The 19,882-nt window shown below is 47.5% G+C and overlaps 1 protein-coding gene across 2 annotated transcripts in view; it reads right to left on the minus strand.

Moving 5' to 3' along the window:
* The window catches only part of TGDS (TDP-glucose 4,6-dehydratase), a 201,155-nt gene that overhangs the window by 125,042 nt on the left and 56,231 nt on the right, over positions 1-19,882 (minus strand). For both annotated transcript variants that reach the window (XM_063953018.1, XM_063953017.1), the window contains exons 6-7: positions 19,566-19,664; positions 18,542-18,601 (exon numbers count right to left, since the gene is read on the minus strand). In XM_063953018.1, the coding sequence (XP_063809088.1) occupies positions 18,542-18,601; positions 19,566-19,664 (159 nt within the window). The remainder of the gene's footprint in view (positions 1-18,541; positions 18,602-19,565; positions 19,665-19,882) is intronic.

A 19,882-nucleotide genomic window follows, 5' to 3' on the forward strand; every position in this document is an offset into this window, starting at 1 on the left:
AAACATTTGTCATACTGTACAACAAAAATAAAATAAGAAAAAAACAGTATAAACATGTTAATTAGACAGTTTGTAGCCTAGTGAGCAGTTAAGCATGACAGAGGTGTAGTGTCAGTAGGTTATTTACAGACCCATGGGGATTTAAGCAGTGATGGTAGCGGTTAAACTGCAAAAAGCAATTAAGATCATATAATGGCATGTTTCATACTGTTTTACTAATGTAATGACATAGAGAGCAGGCAATAAAGCTAAAATTACCAACAAGGAAAAACAGATGTTAATCATGCTCAGTGTACTTAATGCTTCTATCATGACACGTAAATTACAATGTGGAAACACACCCCAGAATTAGGTTCTAAACTCTGGAAGAGATAATACAGCACTCCAGAATTACATACGCATCAGTAAAGAATATGGTGCCAGACAATGGCCAGTCCATTTTATGGAGAGCTGAATGGGCTATGCACCAAATACTTCAAAATATTACTGGAAGCGAAGTGAAAATTTACCACAGAGATGTGCAAGAACCATAACTGCTAATACAACACCAGCAACATCATCCACATCCCTGTCCCAACATGAAATATTATCCTAACAGGTGGTAACAATATTACCAGTTTATAGCAGTGATGGCTAACCTTGACACTCCAGCTATTGTTGAACTACACATCCCAGCATGCCCTGCTACAGTTTTGCTATTTGGCCTTGCTAAAACTGATGCAGGGCATGCTGGGATGTGTAGTTCAACAACAGCTGGAGTGTCAAGGTTAGCCATCATTGGTTTATAGGTTCCTCCAATGCTTCTTATTGCGGTCAGCAACAAGTGCACACCACTTAACCTTTGAATAATGTCATGCGTTTATATTTATTAACCTATAAAATAAAACTAAATTTTCTTTAATAATTGCGTTGTAATATCTCCTGCTAAGATGCTATTACACTTCATAGAGACACACAAATGTTGCTGTGGTTATGTTATTAAATATACTATATATATTTAATAACATAACAATTCTGTCAAAGGAAAGGGACTACAATGAAGCTCTATGGTAGACAACTATATAAAAGCAATGACACAGTTTTATGCTATCCACTGTGTGTGTCTTTTCTCGTAGTCCACACTATGTGTGCACACGCCAGCAGCAAGCCGCCACCCTCTAACAGATGCCACGAGCTGCGGTGTCCGCCACGGACCACACTGGCTTAGAGGAGTATGTAACTCCACGGGGTGCACAGCATCTGTCAGAAGACGTTATGTTCATAATAATAAGAATTTACTTACCGATAATTCTATTTCTCATAGTCCGTAGTGGATGCTGGGGACTCCGAAAGGACCATGGGGAATAGCGGCTCCGCAGGAGACTGGGCACAAAGTAAAAGCTTTAGGACTAGCTGGTGTGCACTGGCTCCTCCCCCTATGACCCTCCTCCAAGCCTCAGTTAGGATACTGTGCCCGGACGAGCGTACACAATAAGGAAGGATTTTGAATCCCGGGTAAGACTCATACCAGCCACACCAATCACACCGTACAACTTGTGATCTGAACCTAGTTAACAGCATGATAACAGAAGGAGCCTCTGAAAAGATGGCTCACAACAACAATAACCCGATTTTTGTAACAATAACTATGTACAAGTAATGCAGACAATCCGCACTTGGGATGGGCGCCCAGCATCCACTACGGACTATGAGAAATAGAATTATCGGTAAGTAAATTCTTATTTTCTCTAACGTCCTAGTGGATGCTGGGGACTCCGAAAGGACCATGGGGATTATACCAAAGCTCCCAAACGGGCGGGAGAGTGCGGATGACTCTGCAGCACCGAATGAGAGAACTCCAGGTCCTCCTCAGCCAGGGTATCAAATTTGTAGAATTTAGCAAACGTGTTTGCCCCTGACCAAGTAGCTGCTCGGCAAAGTTGTAAAGCCGAGACCCCTCGGGCAGCCGCCCAAGATGAGCCCACTTTCCGTGTGGAATGGGCTTTTACAGATTTTGGCTGTGGCAGGCCTGCCACAGAATGTGCAAGCTGAATTGTACTACAAATCCAACGAGCAATCGTCTGCTTAGAAGCAGGAGCACCCAGCTTGTTGGGTGCATACAGGATAAACAGCGAGTCAGATTTTCTGACTCCAGCCGTCCTGGAAACATATATTTTCAGGGCCCTGACTACGTCCAGCAACTTGGAATCCTCCAAGTCCCTAGTAGCCGCAGGCACCACAATAGGTTGGTTTAAGTGAAATGCTGAAACCACCTTAGGGAGAAATTGAGGACGAGTCCTCAATTCTGCCCTGTCCGTATGAAAAATTAGGTAAGGGCTTTTATAGGATAAAGCCGCCAATTCTGATACACGCCTGGCTGAAGCCAGGGCTAACAGCATTACCACTTTCCATGTGAGATATTTCAAGTCCACAGTGGTGAGTGGTTCAAACCAATGTGATTTTAGGAATCCCAACACTACATTGAGATCCCAAGGTGCCACTGGAGGCACAAAAGGAGGCTGTATATGCAGTACTCCCTTGACAAACGTCTGAACTTCAGGAACAGAAGCTAGTTCTTTTTGGAAGAATATCGACAGGGCCGAAATTTGAACCTTAATGGACCCTAATTTGAGGCCCATAGACAGTCCTGTTTGCAGGAAATGCAGGAATCGACCCAGTTGAAATTCCTCCGTAGGGGCCTTCCTGGCCTCGCACCACGCAACATATTTACGCCAAATACGGTGATAATGTTGTACGGTTACATCCTTCCTGGCTTTGATCAGGGTAGGGATGACTTCATCCGGAATGCCTTTTTCCTTCAGGATCCGGCGTTCAACCGCCATGCCGTCAAACGCAGCCGCGGTAAGTCTTGGAACAGACATGGTCCCTGCTGGAGCAGGTCCTGTCTTAGAGGTAGAGGCCACGGGTCTTCCGTGAGCATCTCTTGAATTTCCGGGTACCAAGTCCTTCTTGGCCAATCCGGAGCCACGAGTATAGTCTTTACTCCTCTCCTTCTTATGATTCGCAGTACTTTTGGTATGAGAGGAAGAGGAGGGAACACATACACTGACCGGTACACCCACGGTGTTACCAGAGCGTCCACAGCTATTGCCTGAGGGTCCCTTGACCTGGAGCAATATCTGTCCAGTTTTTTGTTGAGGCGAGACGCCATCATGTCCACCTTTGGTTTTTCCCAACGGTTTACAATCATGTGGAAGACTTCTGGGTGAAGTCCCCACTCCCCCGGGTGAAGATCGTGTCTGCTGAGGAAGTCTGCTTCCCAGTTGTCCACTCCCGGAATGAACACTGCTGACAGTGCTATCACATGATTTTCCGCCCAGCGAAGAATCCTTGCCACTTCCGTCATTGCCCTCCTGCTTCTTGTGCCGCCCTGTCTGTTTACGTGGGCGACTGCCGTGATGTTGTCCGACTGGATCAATACTGGCTGACCCTGAAGCAGAGGCCTTGCCTGACTTAGGGCATTGTAAATGGCCCTTAGTTCCAGGATATTTATGTGAAGTGACGTTTCCATGCTTGACCACAAGCCCTGGAAATTTTTTCCCTGTGTGACTGCTCCCCAGCCTCTCAGGCTGGCATCCGTGGTCACCAGGACCCAATCCTGAATGCCGAATCTGCGGCCCTCTAGGAGATGAGCACTCTGTAACCACCACAGGAGAGACACCCTTGTCCTTGGAGACAGTGTTATCCGCTGATGCATTTGAAGATGCGATCCGGACCATTTGTCTAGCAGATCCAACTGAAAAGTTCTTGCGTGGAATCTGCCGAATGGAATCGCTTCGTAAGAAGCCACCATCTTTCCCAGGACCCTTGTGCACTGATGCACTGACACCTGGCCTGGTCTTAGGAGTTTCCTGACTAGGTCGGATAACTCCCTGGCTTTCTCTTCCGGGAGAAACACCTTTTTCTGTACTGTGTCCAGAATCATCCCTAGGAACAGCAGACGTGTCGTCGGAATCAGCTGCGATTTTGGAATATTTAGAATCCATCCGTGCTGTCGTAGTACTATTTGAGATAGTGCTACTCCGACCTCTAACTGTTCTCTGGACCGTGCCCTTATCAGGAGATCGTCCAAGTAAGGGATAATTAAGACGCCTTTTCTTCGAAGAAGAATCATCATTTCGGCCATTACCTTGGTAAAGACCCGGGGTGCCGTGGACAATCCAAACGGCAGCGTCTGAAACTGATAGTGACAGTTCTGTACCACAAACCTGACGTACCCTTGGTGAGAAGGGCAAATTGGGACATGGAGGTAAGCATCCTTGATGTCCAGAGACACCATGTAGTCCCCTTCTTCCAGGTTCGCCATCACTGCTCTGAGTGACTCCATCTTGAACTTGAACCTTTTTATGTAAGTGTTCAAGGCTTTCAGATTTAAAATGGGTCTCACCGAGCCGTCCGGCTTCGGTACCACAAACAGCGTGGAGTAATACCCCTTTCCCTGTTGTAGGAGGGGTACCTTGATTATCACTTGCTGGGAATACAGCTTGTGAATGGCTTCCAATACCGCCTCCCTGTCGGGGGTAGACGTTGGTAAAGCAGACTTCAGGAACCGGCGAGGGGGAGACGTCTCGAATTCCAATTTGTACCCCTGAGATACTACCTGCAGGATCCAGGGGTCCACTTGCGAGTGAGCCCACTGCGCGCTGAAATTCTTGAGACGGGCCCCCACCGTGCCTGAGTCCGCTTGTAAGGCCCCAGCGTCATGCTGAGGACTTGGCAGAAGCGGGGGAGGGCTTCTGTTCGTGGGAAGAAGCTGTCTGTTGCAGTCTTTTTCCCCTTCCTCTGCCCCGGGGCAGATATGAGTGGCCTTTTGCCCGCTTGCCCTTATGGGGACGAAAGGACTGAGCCTGAAAAGACGGTATCTTTTTCTGCTGTGAGGTGACTTGGGGTAAAAAGGTGGATTTCCCAGCCGTTGCCGTGGCCACCAGGTCCGATAGACCGCCCCCAAATAACTCCTCCCCTTTATACGGCAATACTTCCATATGCCGTTTGGAATCCGCATCCCCTGACCACTGTCGCGTCCATAATCCTCTTCTGGCAGAAATGGACATCGCACTTACTCTTGATGCCAGAGTGCAAATGTCTCTCTGTGCATCTCGCATATATAGGAATGCATCCTTTAAATGCTCTATAGTCAATAATATATTGTCCCTGTCCAGGGTATCAATATTTTCAGTCAGGGAATCCGACCAAGCCACCCCAGCACTGCACATCCAGGCTGAGGCGATTGCTGGTCGCAGTATAACACCAGTATGAGTGTATATACTTTTAAGGATATTTCCCAGCCTCCTATCTGCTGGCTCCTTAAGGGCGGCCGTTTCTGGAGACAGTAACGCCACTTGTTTTGATAAGCGTGTGAGCGCCTTATCCACCCTAGGGGGTGTTTCCCAACGAGCCCTAACCTCTGGTGGGAAGGGATATAGTGCCAATAATTTTTTAGAAATTAGCAGTTTTTTGTCGGGGGTAACCCACGCTTCATCACACACTTCATTCAATTCATCTGATTCAGGAAAAACTAAGGGTAGTTTTTTCACACCCCACATAATACCCCTTTTTGTGGTACTTGCAGTATCAGAGATGTGCAAAACCTCCTTCATTGCCGTGATCATGTAACGTGTGGCCCTACTGGAAAATACGTTTGTTTCTTCACCGTCGACACTGGAGTCAGTGTCTGTGTCTGGGTCCGTGTCGACCCACTGAGGTAACGGGCGTTTAATAGCCCCTGACGGTGTTTGAGACGCCTGGACAGGCACTAACTGAGCTGCCGGCTGTCTCATGTCGTCAACAGTTTTCTGTAACGTGCCGACACTGTCACGTAATTCCTTAATTACGGCCATCCATTCAGGTGTCGACTCCCTAGGGGGTGACATCACCATTATAGGCAATTGCTCTGCCTCCACATCATTTTCCTCCTCATACATGTCGACACACACGTACCGACACCCAGCACACACACAGGGAATGCTCTGACAGAGGACAGGACCCACTTAGCCCCTTGGGGAGACAGAGGGAGAGTTTGCCAGCACACACCAGAGCGCTATATATGTATAGGGACAACCTTACAATAAGTGTCTATCCCTTATAGCTGCTTATATCTGTTATTTTGCCAAATAAGTGCCCCCCTCTCTTTTTTACCCTGTTTCTGTAGTTGCAGGATGCAGGGGAGATTCTGGGAGCCTTCCTACCAGCGGAGCTGTGTGGGAAAAATGGCGCTGTGTGCTGAGGAGATAGGCCCCGCCCCCTTCACGGCGGGCTCTTCTCCCGCTTTTTTCTGGAAAACTGGCAGGGGTTAAATACATCCATATAGCCCAGGAGCTATATGTGATGTATTTTTTGCCAAATAAGGTAAATTCATTGCTTCCCAGGGCGCCCCCCCCCCAGCGCCCTGCACCCTCAGTGACCGAAGTGTGAAGTGTGCTGAGAGCAATGGCGCACAGCTGCAGTGCTGTGCGCTACCTTATGAAGACAGGAAAGTCTTCTGCCGCCGATTTATGTACCTCTTCTTGCTTCAGCATCTGTAAGGGGGCCGGCGGCGCGGCTCCGGGACCCATCCATGGCTGGGCCTGTGATCGTCCCTCTGGAGCTAATGTCCAGTAGCCTAAGAAGCCCAATCCACTCTGCACGCAGGTGAGTTCGCTTCTTCTCCCCTTAGTCCCTCGATGCAGTGAGCCTGTTGCCAGCAGGTCTCACTGAAAATAAAAAACCTATTTAAACTTTTACTCTAAGCAGCTCAGGAGAGCCACCTAGATTGCACCCTTCTCGTTCGGGCACAAAATCTTAACTGAGGCTTGGAGGAGGGTCATAGGGGGAGGAGCCAGTGCACACCAGCTAGTCCTAAAGCTTTTACTTTGTGCCCAGTCTCCTGCGGAGCCGCTATTCCCCATGGTCCTTTCGGAGTCCCCAGCATCCACTAGGACGTTAGAGAAATTAACATTGACACAGCCAGTATAAATTTATAAGGCCCACGCGCCATTACGGGGGCGGGGCTTTTCTGGAGAGCGGGACCAGAGGCTGGAAAGGCGCCATTTCCTGCTGCGGATCACAAGGCTGCATGCACGCTGCTCCTCCACGGACCCAGGCTGTTCAGACTCTGTACTGGTACCAGGGGGTCATAGCAGGGGTGGAGCGCATCAGCGGTAGCACCAGACCACATAGGTTGTGTGGTCCATATACACAGCGATATGCTGCGCTGCAATGTTTGTTTGCTGGTCTCCATTTTCTCAGTGTCACTCCAGAGGCTCTCTAGGGTCTGTGTGGAGGTATTCAGTGGGTTTCACTACATTGTCACTGTAAAATCATGTCTGCTGACAAAGTTATGTGTACTGCTTGTAATTCTACCCCTTCAGGGGGGTCCCTTATGTGTGAACAATTATCCCCACGGGAAAGCAGTTCACAGGCACCTGACAGGTTAGATACATTTAAGAGCATGATTCATAATGTTAATTCAGAACTGGTTGCTGCTATGAAGGAGAGACAGGTGTTAAGACAGTCCATTGATTGCATGGCTAAAGCTGCAGATGACAGAAAGGCTTCTCAGCCCCCTCTGTTGGTTTCACAATAAACGCTCAATTCCACAAGTGCTACAGTCTGATTCTGACCTGCCTGATTTGGATTAAACAGATGATATGGAGGAGGACAGCTCTCTGTCCCCCGGGGTGGAGGCCCTCATTTATGCTGTGAGGGAGATTCTTAACATACCCGATCAGGAGGCAGAGCCAGATGAAGAATAATACTTTAACGTAAAACCAAAATCATCAGCCACGTTTCCTGTGTCAAAGGAATTAAACTCCCTGGCCAGGGAGGCATGGGTGAACCCTGCCAAAAAATGTAAAACCTCTCAGAGGTTGTTAACCTCCTTTCCCCTCCCGGCCGAGGACAGGAAGGTATGGGAAAACCCCCTGTCAGTCGATACGTCTGTGTCTAGACTGTCAAGAAAATTGGTACTACCAGTACCTGGGGCAATATCCCTGAAAGACCCAGCTGACCGTAAAATAGAGACCACTCTCAAAGCAATATATACGGCAGCGGGCGTCGCACAACATCCCACAATAGTTTGTGATTGGATTTCAAGGGCAGTGGTCAAGTGGTCTGATAATGTTATTAATGGATTTGACTCCCTGCCCCAGGATGAGATCATTACTCTGCTGCAAGATGTACTACTGCTATGGCGGTTTTGGCCTGCAGGGCTCTGTAATTACGTCAATGGTCAGTGGATGCGGATTCCAAAAAAGGGGGTAGAAAATCTTCCCTTTACAGGTGATGCCTTGTTTGGAGACGAGTTGAATAAATGGATTTCTCAGGAAACAGCTATCTGCCGTCGACCGCCCCACCTGCTAGATGCTCTTACTCAGGTCTCTCCTTGCAGTCCTTTTGTGTGGCAAGATTCAGAGGCCGAGGAGCCTCCAATGCTCCTAGAGGATCTCGTGGCAAGTCCCGAAAACCTTTAGCTGCAGTTTCCTTGGACCAAAAGCCTGGAACCTCTACCACAAAGCCTTCCACATGACGGTTGGCCCCAACAACATGGTGACTTTCCGGTAGGTGGTCGCCTTCAGCACTTCGCCCGGGTGTGGGCACAGTCCTGCCGGGATCCTTGGGTGAGGGACCTCATTTCTCGGGAATACCGGCTAGAACACTCCCTCCTCACAGATTTTTCATGTCAAGCTTACCAGCTTTACCCGCAGCAAGAGTTACCTTGCAAGAAGCCATTCCCAAACTTTTACTGACGGGAGTAGTGGTTCCAGTACCTACTCCGTTATGCAACAGGGGGTTTTACTCCAGTCTTTTTGGCGTACCAAAGCTGGACGGTTCGGTACGGCCCATATTAAATCTAAAAGCTTTGAACCCTTATCTGCGGGTATTCAAATTCAAGATGGAATCCCTGTGGGCAGTGGTGTCCGGTCTGGAGGAAGGAGAATTTCTAGTTTCCCTAGACATCAAGGATGCTTACCAGCACATCTCTATGTGGCCTCCTCACCAGTCTTATCTCAGGTTCACTATCTTGGACAGTCACTTCCAGTTTCAGGCCTTACCCTTTGGTCTCTCCACAGCTCTAAGGGTCTTCATGAAGGTCATGGCGGAGATGATGCTACAACTGCGCAACTGGGTGTCAACATTGTCCCCTACTTGGACGATCTCCTGATAAAAGCAGTGTCCAGGGAACGTCTGCTGCAAAGCATCGACCCGACGACTTGTCTGCTGACGGATCATGAATGGATCCTACATTTTCGAAAATCTCATTTGGAACCATCCCAGCGTCTTCAGTTCCTGTGGATGATACTGGATACGGTGTCTCAGAAGGTGTTTCTCCCTATGGACACGGCTTTAGCTCTCCAAGCTATGGTGCACTCAGTGCTCAGACCCTGCAAGGTCTCAATACATCTTTGCATACGTTTGATGTGCAAGATGGTGGCCGCATACGAGGCAGTCCCATACGGCAGGTTTTATGCCCGGCCTTTTCAGCTGGATTTGCTGGACAAGTGGTCAGGGTCTCACCTGCACATGCATCAGACGGTGACCCTGTCTCCGAAAGCACGGATTTCTATGTCCTGGTGGCTGCAAGTTCCTCACCTGATGGAAGGCCGGCGTTTCTGTACCCAGTCGTGGATTCTACTGACAACGGATGCCAGCCTCCGGGGTTGGGGGGCCATGACTCAAGGGGCCCAGTTCCAGGAACAGTGGTCGAGTCAGAAATCTGCACTACCGATCAATGTCCTGGAACTCAGGGTGATATACAATGCCCTTCTTCAGGCTTCCTACCTCCTCCAGGATCAAGCCATCCAACTACAGTCTGACAATGCCACGGCGGTGGCGTACATAAACAGACAGGGAAGAACAAGATGCAGAGCAGCAATGCGAGAAGTGTCAAAGATACTCCTCTAGGCGGAGGCCAACGCAAGGGCCATCTCAGCCATATTCATTCCAGGAGTGGACAACTGGGAGGCGGACTTCCTCAGCAGGCACGACCTCCATCCAGGGGAATGGGGCCTTCATTCTCAGGTGTTTTAAAAATTGGTTCACCGGTGGGGGTGTCCGCAGATAGACCTGATGGCTTCTCGTCTCAACAAGAACGATGGATCCGCAGGCTGTGGCAGTGGACACGCTGACTACCCCATGGACTTAACATTTTGTTTACCTGTTCCCTCCAATCCCGCTCATTCCAAAGGTTCTAAAAAGACTCAAAAGGGAAAGCGTTCGGGTACTTCTAATTGCCCCGGATTGGCCTTGAAAGGCCTGGTACACAGACCTCCTGCCCATGTCTCTGGAGTAACCCTGGCCTCTGCCACTTCAAAAGGATCTTCTACAACAAGGTCCATTCATCTATCCAGACTTACAGTGGCTACGCTTGACGGCTTGAAAGTTGAGAGGGAGATTCTAGCCAGAAAGGGTCTCCCTTCCAAGGTTATTTTCTCTATGGTACAGGCCCGGAAGGTGGTTACATCGAAACACTACCACCGTATCTGGAAGAAATACGTTTCTCCCATGGAATTTAGGATTGGTCGTTTTCTGCTTTTCCTGCAAGCAGGTGAGGATATGGGCCTACGGCTGGGCTTCATCAAAGTACAGATTTCGTCTCTCTTTCCCTATTTTCTTCCAGAAACAACTTGCATTTTTGCCGGAGGTGCAGACTTTTCTGAAAGGAGTTCTTCATCTGCAGCCACCCTTCGTCCCTCCCACGGCTCCGTGGAATCTAAATGTGGTTTTGTCCTTTCTTCAATCGGACTGGTTTGAACCCTTACAGAAGGTGGAATTTAAATTTCTCACTTGGAAGACTGTCATCTTGCCGGCATTGGCGTCTGCATTGGGGGCCTTATCCTGTAAGAGCCCTTACTTATTTTTTCCTGAAGATAGGGCTGAGCTCAGGACCCGGCCTCAGTTTTTGCCTGTTCAACAGGTCTACACTTTGGCGACTCTGCCTTTGCTGATGTCTATTCAGGCCCACTCGACAAGGTCGGTGGGTTCTTCCTGGGCGGCTGCCTGAGGTGTTTCGTCCATACAGTTGTGCCGCGCTGCTACTTGGTCTTGTTCTAACACGTTTGTGAAGTTCTATAGGTTCGACACCTTGGCCAAGGAGGACATTCAGTTTGGTCAGGTGGTTTTGCAGGGGTCTCGGCACTCTCCCACCCGTTTTGGGAGCTTTGTGACTTCCCCACGGTACTAAAGTACAGTTCCTTAGTATCCACTAGGATGTAAGAGAAAATAGGAATTTAATTCCTACCAGTAATTCCTTTTCTCGTAGTCCGTAGTGGATACTGGGCGCCCGTCTCAGTGCTTCGTTTCCTGATACTGGATGCAAGTATTGGTTGGGCTGCAGTTGCGGCCCCTTTACTATGTTGGATTAGCTTTGCTGTCCTTGTTATGCTGGCTGTCGCTATCCTCTATTCGGGTAGCGCTCCTGTTCGTTTGGTTGTGTGTTGGCTTGTTGCCTCACCGCTATTGTATATGTTTCTTCTCTCGTGATATGTCCGTCTCCTCGGGCAGTTTTCCTAGACTGAGCCTGGTAGGAGGGGCATAGAGGGAGGGGCCAGCACACACATGCACACACTAAAGGTTTTAAAGTGCCAGGCTCCAGTGGATCCGATCTATACCCCACGGTACTAAAGTACAGTTCCCCTGTATCCACTAGGACATAAGAGAAATACAGAATAGCTCACAGGAAAAGGACTCATGGAGCTTAAACATTAAACTGAAGGTCATTATCAAACAGTGCCAAATTATCTATACACGCACATGATACTTATAATACAGAATGCCCATTTTGACTATCTTTTTTATATTGCTATGAAGACATTGCAGCATGGACAAGACTCTGACTGATGTGCACTGTAATATGACTGCAGTTGTGAACTTACTGCAGCAAAATGAATCACCACAGGTACGGTACCTCCTCTATAATGACTTAAGGCCTAAGGAGTTTGTGCTTGGACACAAGACAAGCATATATTATTGGCAGTTCTATCGTATGAAACAAAGCAAGACAGCATTAGAGCAGTAAGTCTGTACAGAACTTGGAAAGACATAATCACAATCCGCTAATGGGTCATTCTACACCAAATCAAAACAGGTTTCAAACTGCCCGTTTCAGATTGTAATTAAATTTGGTATAATAAATGCTGCTGCGGGAGTAAAGAAAAGCCCCAAATCTTAGGCTGATATGACGACTGGTTTTGAAGCTATATGCCTTTAAGCTGCAATTTCTTTGCAAAATGCGGTCAGTTTGGAACCTGTGTTGGTGTAGAATAACCCTAATGTGGAAATCTGCCGCGTATCTACACTCATGTGGCTGTCATGTTGGTGAGGCCGGGGGCTATCATATCACTTATTTCTTTTACAGGGAAGCACATAGATTTCTGTGTCTGGATGGCATTGCATATAAATGGGAAACGGGGGAAATGGGAAATAAATGGGAAACGTTTGCATTGGCAGAGTTGGGTAATTCAAGGATCTTGCTTGGACAGAACAGATTAGGCACACAAGCAGATCTTATTTAACCATATGGAAAAATTTGATATTGTTTGGTAGAATGGTGTTTAAACCAGAAAAAGTGGCGGTGAGGAATCCTTTATAGCGGTATAGGTGAAAGAAGTGATGTGGTACTGAAGTGGAAAATGGTCAGAATATGAGATGACATTCCCACAGATTAGTACAACTTCATACTGGCCTTCAATAGGAATAAGGACAGTAAATAACTGTAGCGCAGGCAACTTGTTGATCACTTTTGTCTAGTCTTCAAAACTATGCTCACATATCAGCCATTGAGATATTTACTATATTAATAAGCAAGCTAGTGCATATATGAAATACCTTTATGAGCTACTGTGGGGACTATCTTATAGAAAGAACTTACAGGGACGGTTCTACATGTGCATTCTGGAAATAAAGTAAATTCACAACCAAAACAGTTGTCAATCTCCTTCCTCTTGTTCTCATACATAAAAGCCATTCCTTATATGAACAGAAATAAAGTGTAGATTTAGTAAGGAATAGATACAACTGTAATGCACAATATGAAGATAGATGTGTTGCCCATAGCAGGTAGAAGTGTACTTTTATTTTCTTAACTGCACTAGAAGTAGGAGGTATAAACTTTGTATTATATATAGATGTACAATTGACACTACAGTATTTTGGGATTACTGTAATGGGAGCCTAACATGACTACTTTATGTTATTGAGGATCCTGTTCCATTTATTGTCAAATTCTTAGTTTGAGGGGAGGAATTTCATTACTGGCTATATGTGGCTGCTCACATTATTATTCTTATTACGGTACAGCAACATCACAGATGTTTTAGCACATTGGTAGCTGTGAGATGCCAGAGAAAGCAATACCAGCACCTTATTGCTAATGAAATACCCCCCTTCTGTGATTTTATGCATGCCTTGATTTCCCTCCTTAAATTATGACACTAACTGTGTCAAAAGTAGCCCTGGCCTCACCAACATAATAACAGGACAGATCCCTACCTTACACAAGACCAGAACACTCATATATTGCTGCTATGAACATTGCAGTAATCTAACTGGCTAATAACCTTGGTGAAAAACAGTAGAACAGGAGATGAAGAATATATTCATACAAAAAGAAAAAATAGGATTTTAGTACCTACCGGTAAATCCTTTTCACGGAGTCCATAAGGGATACTGGGGATCACTTAGTATGATGGGGGTATAGATGGGGTCCAAAAGAGCCGGTGCACTTTAAAATTTCTTCCACTGGGTGTGCTGGCTCCTCCCCTCTATGCCCCAGCCAGTCTAGGTAAAACTGTGCCCGATGGAGAATGGACATACTTGAGAGAAGGAACTTAACAATAATGAGTGGTGAGATTCTCATACACCAGCACACCACAACATAAACCGACCAGCAACGGCTGGTAACAAAACAGCAACAGCTGAACAGGTAAACTTTTGAAACAGAAAAACCTGCAGACAAGACCTTATGGACTACGAGAAAAGAATTTACCGGTAGGTATTAAAATCCTATTTTCTCTAGCATCCATAAGGGATACTGGGGATCAATTAGTACGATGGGGATGTCCCAAAGCTTCCAGAACGGGCAGGAATGTGTGTAGACGTCTGCAGCACCGCCTGCCCAAATTGGGTATCCTCTTTGGCTAGGGTCTCAAATTTGTAGGACTTCACAAAGGTGTTCTTCCCCGACCAGGTAGCAGCTCCGCATAATTGCAAGGCCGAGAATACACGGGCAGCCGTCTAGGAAGACCACAACGATCTTGTAGAGTGGGCCTTCTGAGACTGAGGAACAGGTAAGGCTGCCGACACATAGGCCTGTTGGATAGTAAGACGAAGCCAATGAGCAATGGACTGCTTAGAAGCAGAGCATCCCTTCTTCTGTGCATCAGAGGGCACAAACAATGAATCCGTCTTTCTGATTCGAGCCATCCTCTTGACATAGAACTTCAAGGCTCGCACAGCATCCAATGCCTCCGGAGGAGCAGAAGCGCCAGAACTAGAAGGGACCACAATAGGTTGGTTCAAATGGAATGCAGAGATAACTTTCGGCAGGAACTGCTGCCTAGTCCTGAGCTCTGCTCTGTCTCCATAAAAGACCAAGTATGGACTTTTACATGATAAGGCCCCCAATTCTGAGACATGCCTAGCAGAAGCCAGGGCCAGCAACATTAGTCTTCCACATAAGGTTCTTGTCTTCCACCGTCCTCAATGGTTCAAACCAGGACGACTGTTGAAACTTCATTACCACAACCAAATCCCAGGGTGCCGTTGGTGGCACAAAGGGAGGCTGTATGTGAAGTACCCCTTGCAAGAAGGTCTGAACTGGCAACACTGCCAACTTCTTCTAGAAGAAAATAGAGAGGGACGAAATCTGAACCTTAAGGGAGCCCAGACGCAGGCCCATATTCACTCTAGCCTGGAGGAAACGCAAGAAATGTCCCAGGTGAAAATTCGCAAAATACGTGTGCTCTTCTCACCAAGAGACATATCACTTACAGATATTATGGTAGTGCTTTGACGTCACAGGCTTCCTGGTCTGAACCATGGTTGCAATAACCTTCTTGGAAAGGCCCTTGTGAGCTAGGATGTTCCGCTCAACCTCCAAGCCGGCAAACAAAGTCACCGAAAGTCTGGGTAGACGAACGGTCCTTGTTGCAGAAGATCTTTTCTAATTGGCAGATGCCAAGGGTCTGCGACAGACATGTACAGAAGATCCACACACCACGCCTTCCGAGGCCAATCAGAATTGCCTGGACACGATTCCTTGTTCGCTTTGGCACCCTCGGGAGCAAAGGAATCTGAGGAAACAGGTAGACCAGCCGGTAAGACCAGGGGACGTCAGCGCATCTATTGCCCTCGCCTGAGGATCCCTGGTTCAAGAGAAATACCAGCGAAGCTTCTTGTTGAGTCGAGAAGCCATCATGTCTACCTGTGGGCAGCCCCACAGGTCGATGATCTGTTTAAACACCTGTTGGTGGAGAACCTACTCTCCCGAGTGGAGATCGTGCCGACTCAGCAAGTCCGCTTCCCAGTTGTCCACCCCCGGAATGAAGATGGCAGACATTGCTCTTGCATTTCTTTCTGCCCAGAGGAGTATCTTTGACACCTCTCGCATGCAGGCTCTGCTTTTTGTTCCTCCTTGTCGATTTATGTAAGCCCTCGCTGTGGCATTGTCCAACTGAACTTGGGTCGCCCGATCTCTGATCAGAGGAGAGGCCTGAAGCAGATTGAAGTAGATTGCCAAAAGTTCCAGAATGTTGATTGGAAGTAGGGCTTCGTGGGCTGACCATCTGTCCTGGGACTGAGCCCCTTGGGTGTCAGCTCCCCATCCTCTCAGACTCGCATCCGCTGTGAGGAGGATCCAATCCTTAATCCTGAGACTGCGAACTTCCAGCAGGTTTGAGGACTGTAGACACCACAGGAGGGAAATCCTGGCCTGAGGTGAGAGACGTATGATCCAATGCATCTGAAGACGTTATCCGGACCACTTGCTCAGGCGATCCAATTGAAATGTTCTGGCATGGAAGCTGCCGTACTGGATCGCCTCTTATGAGGCTACTATCTTTCCCAACAGTCTGATGCAAAGATGGATGGATATCCGATTTGGCCTCAGAACTGCACGGACTATCTCCTGGAGCGTCCTTGCCTTGCCCTCTCGGAGGAATACCTTCTGAGCCCCTGTATCCAGGATCATCCCCAGAAACAGGAGCGTGTGACTTCTGCAAATTGAGAATCCACCCATGATGTGACAGAAGCTGAATAGTGCGGTTGATACTGACCAACAGAAGTTCGATATGGAGCAATAAAAGCTCCCTGGATCACGCCTTTATCAAGAGAACGTCCAGGTAAGGAACAATGTTGACCCCCTGGACTCGGAGCTGGAACATCATTTCCGCCATCACCTTCTTGAAGACCCTCGGAGCAGCGGACAGTCTGAAGGGCAGAGCCTGGAACTGGTAGTGGTCGTTCAGGAAGGCAAACCGCAGGTAAGCCTGGTTAGGTGGTCAAATAGGGATAAGGAGATAAGGGGTGTAGTAGTATGGTATGCCGGTGACCGGGCTCCCGGCGACCAGCATACCGGCGCCGGAAGCCGGCATACCAACAGCGTGGCGAGCGCAAATGAGCCCCTTGCGGGCTCGCTGCACTTGCCACGCTGCGGGCACTATTTATTCTCCCTCCAGGGGGGTCGTGGACCCCCACGAGGGAGAAAAACTGTGGGTATGCCGGCTGTCGGGATTCCAGCGCCGGTATACTGTGCGCCGGGATCCCAACAGTCGGCAACCTGAAGACCACCCGGAGATAAGAGTCCTTTATAGCCAGCGAAAGCAGGAACTCTTGTTGTTCCAGACCTGAAATCACTGCTCGCAAGGATTCCATCTTGAACTTGAAGACCTTCAGGTAAGGGTTCATGGATTTTAGATTCAAAATGTGCCTTACCGAACTGTCCGGTTTTGGAACCACAAACAGGGTGGAGTAGTAGCCCTCCCTCTGTTGTAGCAGTGGCACAGGAACAATGTCTTGGGACTGGATCATCTTCTGGATGTCCTGTTGCAGTGTAACTAGAGTATCCTCCAAAGCTGGTAAGCCTGATTTGAAAAATTCGGTGGGGAGGAGCACTGCCGAACTCCAGCTTGTAGCCCTGAGAAATGAGCTCTCTTAACCAGGTATCATGGCAGGAGCTGTCCCAGATGCGGCTGAAGTGACGCAACCGAGCTCCCACCTCTAGATCCTCTCGGGGTGGGGGTGCACCGTCATGCTGAGGTCTTGGAGAAAGCTGAACCGGTGCCCTGTTCCCGGGAACCCGCAGCCGCTGGTTTTCTAAAAACGTACCTCTGGTGCCTTGTGCAGCGTTGGAAGCGCCTCTGGCTCTAGAACGAAACTCAGCAGTCTGAAAGGACTGAGTAGACGGCCCTGGGTACACATATACAGACAAGTATAGATATAGACAACAAGCCTGCCCAAACTGTATGTGAGGAGGAGACCCAGAGAGAGAGAGAGACCAGCACACCCAAGCCTAGCAGACTTAGTAAGACTGCAGGCTGCCTGTAACACTGTGTAACACCGGAGTCTTGTCCTTTTTTTTTTTTTTTGGACTCCACAGCATTATATATGCGGCTCTCTCCCTTAATTACACCCTATTTCCAGCTTTCTTTTTATCTGGACTACCTGGAAGGAGTTGTGAGTCCCTGCTGATGCTGCTGCAGCAGAAGGCGCCAAATGTTGCTGGTCCCGCTCTGAGCTAGCTCCGCCCCCCCAATGGCGCCGGAGCTACAGTGATTTTTATACTGGCAATGTCTCCTATGTGGTGTAAAACGAGGCCAGTGTACACAGGGGGGCTATAGTGGACCCTAAGGGAAGCGTCTGTATGCTACCCACTGCGCTTGTGCCGCACTGATAACTGGGGGCACCACTCTTCCCACCTTCAGGCTACTGTTACTGTACAACAACCTGTTAGGACGGTGGTCCTGCAGCGGGGAAGCGGCTCTGACGCCTTAAGAGGCCGGTGACTGCGCCACCCCCCCCCCCCCCCCCACGTTGCAGGTATGCTGTTGCTCAAACAGCATACCGAAAATAATAAAGTTAAAATCAAACTGAAGAAAAAATCCTCTGGAGCTCCAGAGTGTGCATCCTCTCCTGAGGGCACATTTTTCTAAGCTGGCTGTAGGAGGGAGCATAGAGGGGAGAAGCCAGCACACCCAGTGGAAGAAATTTAAAGTGCACCGGCTCCTATGGACACCATCTATACCCCCATCGTAGTAAGTGATCCGCAATATCCCTTATGGATGCTAAATAAATAATAATAATTCAGGAGCCAGGGTAAATGTGCTTCCATTAACAGCAATAAAGGGGTCTTCAAACGGTCCAGCAATCCCTTTTTAAGCATACTGGCTGCGTGGCTCAATGGCGTAAAGCATAATCCCCGGTAAGTGCCGATATTACGGGAAAAGGACGCTGGCATCGGGGCTAATGGGATATCCCCCCACAGTGTTCGTAATTAGTTTCTGAATTCAAAGATCATATACTTTGTACATTATTACCTTATTCTTTTAGTAGAGATTTAAATTTTACATACCTTTTCAGGATATTGATGTGGTCCATATACATTGCTACTTCTGGTAATAACAACTGGAAACTTGAGAGAAAGAAGAGGAATAAAATTATGACCAAGCATCTACACACTGAGACAAGCATGGCATCATGGTCCATATAGATAGGAACACAAACAAGCCAAAACGTAGACAATGCTAAACATATCTGTGACTCACAGGCTGTTTATGGGCTCTAGTACAGCTTTCTTTTTGCACCATAGCTATGCAAGTATGACATCATACCCCCCAGCATTATAAGACTATTTGTAATGGTGATCTAAGGCTAGGGCAGGAATGACACAAGCCTTAGATCAGTAAAGTCTCTTTTTTCTGGGGTTCAGGAGTGATTTAGATCAATTAAACCCTTACGAAGATCACCCCATCATATATTGCTGTGTTTTTCTTGGTCACTCCAATACAGATAGTTCATTTCCACATCTGGGACACAACGCTGACTTCAATCATTGTTTTTTACTGATCCAACAGCAAATAAAAAGTCTCCCACCACTCTATTATTATATCCATCTTTGTGAGACAGATGGATGAAAAGATACCTACAATAAAATATCTGTGACATGCAAGTAGGCGCAAACACCAGCAAACAGATGTAACAACTTTTCTAGTGTGTACAATACAAATATACTTTTTGTTGCGAAAAAGAAAACTGATGAAACCCACCAATTCTCATGAGTGGAAGAATACTGCACATGCTGTTCAAATGGTGAATGGCATCAGTGTATTTAAGGTTTAAATCAGGACAGATAACAGACTGTAGCATTGCAGGGTAAACAATTTCAGCATGAAGAAAATAAAATGAATGACAGCTGGTGCACTGCAGAGCAGGTGGGACACTTTGGTCTACATCCTAAATACATCCAGCAGTATCAATAATCATTTCACACTTCACAACATATGGCTGTGGGATGCTCCATTTACACATGTACCCCAATGAATAGAGCTAAGACTCCCTGTGCTAATATATCCTTGGCAGTCTCCTTGCCTCCTTACCTTGTATCTTTCCCAGAAAGACAGCACAAAGCTTTCCGCAGCTGCCTTGGATGACGCATATGGATTCGTTGGCCGATTTGGTGATGTTTCATCAAATTCCTAATGAAATATGAATTTTTAAAGATGCCAATGAAGTGAAATAATGTGCAGAAAACTGGGCACAATATTCTGTAATAAAGAGATTAATTTACATAACTTCTGAACAGGGAATAGCGCAATCCAATTTTTCAGAAACACTGTTTACACCAATGTGACCTCTAACCATTTAGAATATGTAAAATGAAGAATTATTAAGTAAAACAGAATATCTGTAAGGC

The sequence above is a fragment of the Pseudophryne corroboree genome, chromosome 2, assembly GCF_028390025.1.
Source record: "Pseudophryne corroboree isolate aPseCor3 chromosome 2, aPseCor3.hap2, whole genome shotgun sequence".
Lineage (NCBI taxonomy): Eukaryota > Metazoa > Chordata > Amphibia > Anura > Myobatrachidae > Pseudophryne > Pseudophryne corroboree.